Source organism: Micromesistius poutassou, assembly GCF_964030765.1.
Source record: "Micromesistius poutassou genome assembly, chromosome: 7".
NCBI lineage: Eukaryota > Metazoa > Chordata > Actinopteri > Gadiformes > Gadidae > Micromesistius > Micromesistius poutassou.
The window spans coordinates 14752904-14761550 of NC_140277.1; the positions used below are offsets into that span (position 1 = coordinate 14752904).

The 8647-nt window shown below is 43.6% G+C and overlaps 1 protein-coding gene across 1 annotated transcript in view; it reads right to left on the reverse strand.

Moving 5' to 3' along the window:
- Nucleotides 1-1361: 1361 nt before the first annotated feature.
- The window catches only part of ppp1r1c (protein phosphatase 1, regulatory (inhibitor) subunit 1C), a 13582-nt gene continuing 6296 nt past the window's right edge, over nt 1362-8647 (reverse strand). Inside the window, exons 5-6 of the mRNA XM_084470405.1 lie at nt 7301-7504; nt 1362-1965 (exon numbers count right to left, since the gene is read on the reverse strand). Of these exons, the coding sequence (XP_084326531.1) occupies nt 1895-1965; nt 7301-7504 (275 nt within the window). The 3' untranslated portion in view covers nt 1362-1894. The remainder of the gene's footprint in view (nt 1966-7300; nt 7505-8647) is intronic.

Here is an 8647-nt window from a genome sequence, read left to right on the forward strand (position 1 = left end):
AACACCGGAGATGTCCAGACGGCTGACTGGTTTGATGTGAGCCGGTAAAAGGTCGACCCACTGACGCAGACAATGGCTCTTTTCAAAGTCCAACACATTGTGGGATCATGTCATCCATTTTCGCAGTTTCCATGTCGGGGAGAGCAGGAAAATGAGCTTTGCTTGCTATTCCATGCTGAAATTATTCCCGGGGGCTGGACGGGTGTTTATGAGAGCAACGGCTGTTTTGGTTACAGCAATTTGGACATTTCCTCCCCCACGGGACTATTTGAACACGGCAACTAAGTAACTGAGTTACTGTTTCCACATTTTGGTCTACTTTTGATTCATATTATGCATGGCAAGGGCTACAAACGGAGACTCCCTAATCCCTCGGCCTGTCACGTGTCGGTCCTCCACTAATGTGTCATTCTCAACCTGCAGGAGATTTTCCAACATGACACCTGTCCGCCGAGTGAAAGCTTGCTTCTCGTTCTCGTTCTAAAAAACACGTATAATAACATTCCATAGTGGCGTTTAATAATCTGGTACACCTACTCCGGATCTCACATTCACATTTTTTCTATTCCCACTAGAGATCTAACTCCTTGGGGACGCAGTGAGGATGGTTCTAGAAACTGAATACACATGAAACACAGATTACATGCTATGCTGAGGGAATACATAGTGCTCTGTTGATGGGTATTTAGGTCAGTGATGGGGGGGTGGGGGGTACTCAAGGAAAAGGGAAAATCTCCAAAGAACACTCCTTTATTTGATATAAAACCATGTTTACTCACATGGAGATCCTGTTTTACCTTGACTTAACAAAAAACCCACCTTGCCCTTTAAAATGTACTGCATAAGACAAAGACTTTTAGTAAATACTTTACATTTCACAGGTAAAATACAAGCAGGACAGTAAAATAAAGTCAAACATAAAAGTGAAACACAAGTGGCTCAACATTGTACTCTCTCAACAAGTACAATATTGTGAGCAAAAGGTTTTCCACTTCCTCTCCTGCTTTTGGGCAGCCGAGTACACGCCTTTGTATTCTACCTGCTTAACACATAGTATGTGATGTTTCTACTGCAGTATACTGTAAGGGAGTGAATACATGGACACATTATACCATTTGATGTGAAATGGTTGCTGTTTTCTCAGTCTTTTAACCTGTCTCTCGGATTCTGCCTGTGTAGTTAAATGACAAATAAATGGGTTTATCTTTGAGTTTGAATTACCAAAAACATTCCCATTGCAGTGTGAGTTATTCACTGGATACATCCCCTAAACGTGCAATGAAATGCAGAAACAAATGCAGCACCAATATAATTATTTATTTGTGATTTACACTTACAAAGAAAAGCGTGTATAGATTTATTCTGTGATCGCTATGGAAATAGTTTCTCTAAATAGAAAAGAGTACAAGAAAGGCCAAGGGAAAAAAAAGATGGACATGCTGTGTTGTGTGTTCAAACATTCACTTTCTCCCTAACTCACATTTTACATCATTTATTCTCTAAATCACAATCACAACTAAATGCTTTCTAGTTGTTAACATGTATTGGTTTCCCGTCAGTCAGTTCTAGAGTGAGGCCGTTTCCTACCCTGCAGCATGGGAAGGCCCGTTGATTTATACCTCTAACGATAGCCTAATTGTTATATAGGGGATGATTCTACAAGAAAGAAACCTGAACAAAGAAACACACAATGAAGAAGTAGCTCCATCACAAAGAGAGAAAAAGGTTTAAATGTCAACTTGTTTAATGTCTCCTGGCTACTGGCCAAACTGAATGTCAATAATAATGATGGCACCACTTGTATTGTAACTGGAGGCTGGTCTACTGCCAGTGCAGACGGCCGCCCTTAAGAGTTAAGTTGAGTTAAGATGACGATGATGTCATCGCCGGTCGCTCAGCCTTGTTGCGGAGCGGTGTCCTCGTCCTCTTCCTCAGGCAGAGAAGGGTCCGGCTGGGAATGCTTTCCTAGGCACGCGCACGCACACACACACACACACACACACACACACACACACACACACACACACACACACACACACACACACACACACATGCATTCATCATGCATCATTTCATTCAGAAACAGACACACACATACACAGCCATACAGACACAGGTATAGAAACAGACACACAGAGAAACAGGCAAACACACACACACACACACACACACACACACACACATTCAAAGCGTTAGGTGTAGCAGTGGTGCTGCTATCAGAATGACGTTGAAAGCCTTTAACTCCAGTGTTCCTGAGCCCTTACGTCTCGGCTGTCTTCCAGATACTTTCCTAGTCGTCCTTTAGAGGAATCTCTTTTTTTTTTTAGGCATTCCGTTATAAATCATGTCTTTATCGAAATGACATCACTGCACATTTCCAACATATCTGTTGTTGCTTTTGTCTGGTAATGTCATGATCATATCAAAGTCCACATTCAGGCTGCCAACCGTGGAGCAAAAATGAGATTAATACGATTTTGCGAAGCGTGTCGTATAATTTGTGTTTATTCGTTGTGCCCAATTTGTTCCATGAATCCCCCGTGCAGTGTGTGGCTGGTCCAGGAGGTACGATGGCAGGTAGACGGTGAAGAATGTGTGGAGCAGTGCCAGGGGCCCGGCCCCCAGCAGGGGCCCAGCCCCCAGCAGGGGCCCTCTCTGTCTGGGCCACAGGAACAGGAAATTTCTGCTCCTAAGTCCTTCATCAGTACAGACTAAAGGTACTGCAGGGAACAGACTGTTCTAATATATATATATATATATATAGAGAGAGAGAGAGAGACATTGGAGCAGCATAGTAGATGGACTGTAATCTTTTTGTAATGTTGCTTGTAATGGTTTTAAATTTTGCTCCAAGTGGTAATAAATTATGGCGAATGATAATACATTATATGATGTAGATAGATAGATACATTATGTAGAAAGATAGGTAGATACTGTACATAGACTGATTGATTGATTGATTGATCTATGATTTGTGGCATACTTTCCTTACCTCCAAACATAACATCCAGTGGGGTATGCATGTTTGACCAGACCAGGCTAATGACAAATCAGTTTGTATCAACAAACCACGGCCATGTGGCAATTACATCAAACTGACACGCTAAAGCAAAGCAAGTTGGAGTCAAACCATGAGCATGATGGACCGACCAATGCAGAGGAAAAAGTTCTGCAGTGCAGTCAGGGACATCTTAAAATAAACAAGACAGCCTGGTGAATAAACAGGAGTTTTCCTCAGCTCCTTCCAGTGTGGGACGGCCATTCTGCTGGAGTTGTCTCCTGGTGAGTTGTGACGTGGGTGGGTTGGACAGTTTCAGTGGGAGCTAAGGGCGCATCCAATAGTTGATGTGTTTGGAAAACCAACGCTCACACACGGAAGGGGAAGTTAAGTGAACCAAATTGAAGTAGTGGGAGGACCACTTTACTTAATCTGTGTGTGTCCGTGCGAGTGCATGCGTGTGAGCGTGCATGTGTGTGTGTGCGTGCGTGTGTGTGTGTGTGTGTGTGTGTGTGTGTGTGTATGTGTGCATGTTTGTGTCTGCGTGCATGTTTTGTGTGCGTGCGTGTTTGTGTGTGTGTGTGTATGTGTGTGTGCGCACGTGCTTGTTATGGAATGATGTATAAAAAGATTTCCAGGGGTTGCAATAGGAGGATCATCTACATTTCCACTTAAAGAGGCTTATTTAAGTGTCATTCGGTCATCTAATGATTTGACTGAATTCGTTACCATTGGGATTTGTAAAAATCACTCAATTGTGCCGATTCTGCCTGAGAGCATTTAGCCTGAGCACACTATCGCCACAATAGTAAAAGCACCTTAGTATCTTTTGATAAGACATTGTTGTATAAAGTACTTTCGGAGATTGCCGTGCAAGTGTATACAGCTAAATATCAATGCACATTGACCCACATTGATGCCAACCTCTCAAGTGCTATAACCAGTGATATATTAATGTTGTTAAGATTTGTGGCTGGAGAGCACTCAAACTAAAGTCTAATCGGCAGCATTGGCCCAACCCAGTGATTTAGACAAATGATATTGGTATGGTGTATTTAGTGAAGCCAGCAGAGTTACGATGGTTTTATCACTCGGAGTGGGAGGGTCTTTTGGCAAGCGGGGGGTAATTCATCTGAGTAAAGCTCCACTAAATCACTAGGTCAAATCCCCTGGCCGGGGGTTTCTACGCCTCCTTAAGTAAGTGCTCAACCCGGGGGGTGCGGGGGGGTGGGAGACACAGACAACCACAACAACGTAGTACATCAAGACGAGAAACCAAGAGACTAAATCAAATGGAAAAGATTCTGGGGGAAAATCAACATCAATAATCGACGCAATCAGTACACGCAGGCTTTTGGATTGTCAACATAAAGGTGACATGTTTGGGTGAATAGGAGACAATGGTTTCAGAGTTGAGAAGCTTGTTGACGCGTGCCGGGCCCTAAGGGGCCACTCCACCACCTGGAGGTACCAGCTCCTGGTGGTGGAGCGGAGGGGAGGGACATTCGGACTGCTGTTGGCCAGACAGGTGCAGCAGGAGACATGGGACCAGGGGCCACAGAGGAGACTGCAGCAGGGGCCCAGGGGACACCGAGGAGAGGAGAGGTCAGCCAGATGTGCAGCTATGGGGCGGTCTGAATGAACCCCCCTGCTGTTTGCAGAGGGGTCCGCAACTAACAAAGCCTGGGTGGGGAAACTCTGATGCGTGCGTGTGTGCGTTTGTGCGTTTGTGCGTGCGTGTGTGTGTCTGTCCCAGAGTAACAGTGGCAGTATGTTAGTGAAGGATAATGTGACTCTTTATTCAAATGTTTCTGTGCTAAATGAGTCATAAGACAAATAGGGTTGGTAATTATTCCACCTTATGCTTTAACCACACCAGATAACCCAGTCCCATCACACCTTGTCTGACATGTTTACATGTTTTTGCCCATTGCTTGAACACTATAGACACATGCTTAAACCAAAGTAACACAACTTGAAGTTTTTGTTACTGTACGTTAAACACATGTAACCATACCTTAAACCAAAGCGCTGCTTTGCACTTTAGTTGCAATTGTGCAACACACTTGCTCCTTTCTGCAACACACTTGCTCCTGCACACTACACACTATTTCATACATACATACAAGGCACTTATTTCAAAAATGAAATCTCAGGCTTACCATTGGGAAAACACATCAAAAAATATTGGGTAATTGAAAAATCTCATTGTGGGGGGAAATATCTCATTGTGTGCAAAAATAGGTCCCTACAATACCCAACAAATGATCACATTTCTAGCTGAACAGGACAGACCAGAGCAGCCCAGGTTTGTCGTTGTCTGGGATAATTTTAGGACGCATTCACACCTGCCTTGTTTGGTTCGAACCAAACCAAAAAAATCGCTGGTGCGGGACCGTTAGGGCTGGTGTGAATACAAACCATCGAACTCTGGTGTGGACCAAACAGTCGGACGAGACCCAGCCGGAGAGGTGGTCTCGACTCGCTTCCAAACAAACCCCAGTGCGGTTCGCTTGAGATGTGAAAGAGACCGCATCTCGGCCCTATCCAGATCTAAAAATCATACGCCTCTTTGGACGTAACAGGCTCCTGCTCAGCCGTGCGCATTATGTGAAATATTGTTTAATTAACTGATCTGAAAGTGTATTCATATGATACAAGTGTGCATCATTTTGTCATCGGAGTGACATTTTAACAAAGGATTGTCATGTTTGGATAGCAGAGTTTCAATTTGACATAGATGTGAATGGTATATTTCCCAGTGTTGTCTTATTTGCTTGTGTGTTGAGTTTTGACACAATGAGCCAAGTTTTGCAAAACGTGTTCAAGCAACGGGCAAAAACTGTAAATGTCATTTAAGTTAGCAAATGAACTAGAATGAAACAAATATCTATTATTAAGACATCCATAATATGTATCTCAATATAATTGAACTTTATTCACAGCAACTTCTTTAACAAGCACAATTTCATCAGATCCCGTAGGAGTAGCTTTAGGAATCATTTTGAGAATACTTTTGTGTGAAAATGTGTGTGTGTGTGTGTGTGTGTGTGTGTGTGTGTGGGTGTGTGTGTGTGGGTGGGGGAAAATGTGTGTGTGTGTGCGTGGGTGCGTGCGTGCGTGCGTGCGTGCGTGCGTGCGTGCGTGTGTGTGTGCGTGCGTGCGTGTGTGTGTGTATGTGTGTGTGCTCGTGTGTGCGTGTGTTTGTGTGTGCTTATGAGTGTGTGCATCTGCCATGCTTGTGAGTGTATTTCCCCACATTTCAAAGGCATCATTGTGTGTTGTCATCATCACACAGAGCCTGGTGTGCTTATTCTCCACGTTGAACTGGAAAGAGACATTGGGAAGGACGGAGCACAAGGAAAGAGGAGAGAGAGAGGGAGAGAGAGAGAGAGAGAGAACAGAAAGGCATCTGGGGATGGGGGAGAAGGAAAAGCAGGAGTGTGCGTGAGTTGGAAGGTAGCTATCGGGAGACGGAGCCCGGACTGGAAACCTCCTCTTTATGGTCACATGACAAGTCTGAGAAACACAGAGAGAGAGAGAGAGCGAGAGAGAGAGAGGAGGGAGGTGCGGGCGAGACACAGGCGTTACCGTGATGCAGGCGGATGAGAGAGACAGGGGACAGAGAGAGAACAGAGGTTAGTCTGCTGCTCCTGGTATGGTGATAAAAGCAGACAGCCTGGATGCTAAAACGTATTTACGTAGGTCTGTTGGTTCATTTTGAAAGCAGTGATATTATTTAGTTGTACTTATTTGTTCGTATCACAAAAGAAGCCACCAGTGGTGTAGATACAAAAATCATTGATATGCGTTTGTCTTAAGTGTAATACATTTCATCTAGGTTTGCAGTCCTAACCTTGAGGCTTGCTTTGGCAATTATTTATAAAAACACTCAAGTGTTTATCCCTCAAAGGTATTAATTGTCAGTTGTCTATAATCACAGGCTACTTATAGTTGACAGGGTTTGGCTTTTGGTCAATGCATCACTGTGTCTCTGCCATCATGTTAAACACACTGTGGTCCTGTCTATGCATGCCTTATACAATGACCCGTTGTCCTGCATGCCTTCACTTGGCTTCCATGTGGGATCTAACCCAATAAATATTATGCTTAAATGTCTTTAATCTTTTATTTATTACTAATTTAGATCCTGCAAGCTGATAGGTGGCCATAATCTCTCCTTCCCTTAACAAAGTTAAGCACTTGATTTTCAACAGTATTCGTAGCCATTGATCCGTAGCCGTAGATAACCATGTGCGTGTATTCGGGCCCATGCGTTTGTTAAATCTTAAAGGTATTTACCCCCTGAACTGTTGCTGTCTGCGACTCCTCTCGCCTCATTGGCTAATAGCAGCACTGTCTCATTCCCATTGGCCTCTTCTGGCCCATTGTGATTGTCCCACAGAGCAGGACTGCCATAAAGCTGTGCTGTGATTGGACTCATTTGGCCATCAGTCTCACAGACGTCTGGACCGAGAAGATGTTGTTCCACCCCCAGCTGTAGCTCTGGAGAGAGAAAGTAGTCCCTAGTAGAACAATACTAGGAAGGAGAACCGCAAGTGGCAGGATCCATACCTGAACCCAGTTGGTTCTACCTAACCATAACCATAACCCTTGGCCCTATACCCTATACCTTATCCTTAATACCTAAACCTTACCATAACCATAACCCTATCCTTAACCCCTATACCTAACCAAAACCCTATCCTGAACACCTAACCATAACCCTATCCTTAACACCTAAACCTAACCATAACCATAACCCTATCCTTAACACCTAACCTAACCATAACCATAACCCCTTTACCTAACCAAAACCCTATCCTGAACACAAAACCATAACCATAACCAAAACCCTATCCTGAACACCTATACCTAACCATAACCATAACCCTAACCCCTTTACCTAACCATAACCCTATCCTTAACACCTAAACCTAACCATAACCATAACCCTAACCCCTTTACCTAACCATAACCCTATCCTTAACACCTATACCTAACCATAACCCTATCCTTAACACCTATACCTAACCATAACCATAACCCCTTTACCTAACCAATAATAATTTAAATCATAATAATTTAAATCATAATGGGGCTGACTTATCAATATAAAACCCAAACCCAGCTAAACTATGTCCAGAGAGGTCCATAGACCAGCTCTATCCCTTTGCCACTGCAGTGAGCACCACTTGCATACAATGTATAATGTTTAAGTGTGTTTGTTTATACAACCACAAAATATGTGTTTATCCTCTGATATAAGGGCTTAGTATTGTATTGAATGCAACATTTTTCTACCAGCCGGAAAATCGACATTCTGTCATCAAAACATTGCACATGGCCTTGTAACGTATATGATTGATTCAAATGGGATGAGAACAACTTCAGTGGTGTGGCAGGAGGCCGTCCACGCATTCAGGTTTAATGTAGCTTTACCCACGCCATGTTCCGCTCTCAATCTCAAACAAAAGGATCAGATTCACATAACGTCAAGTGAAACCCAAGATAAGAACAAAAGCAAACAAGAAGCAAAGATCAAGCAAAGGAATGCGGATTATAGTAGATTGTAACAAACAAAGGTTGTTGCGGCGTGAACGGCATGAATATGTGAGCGCTGCACTGCGTTAAGGTAATCTCATCATG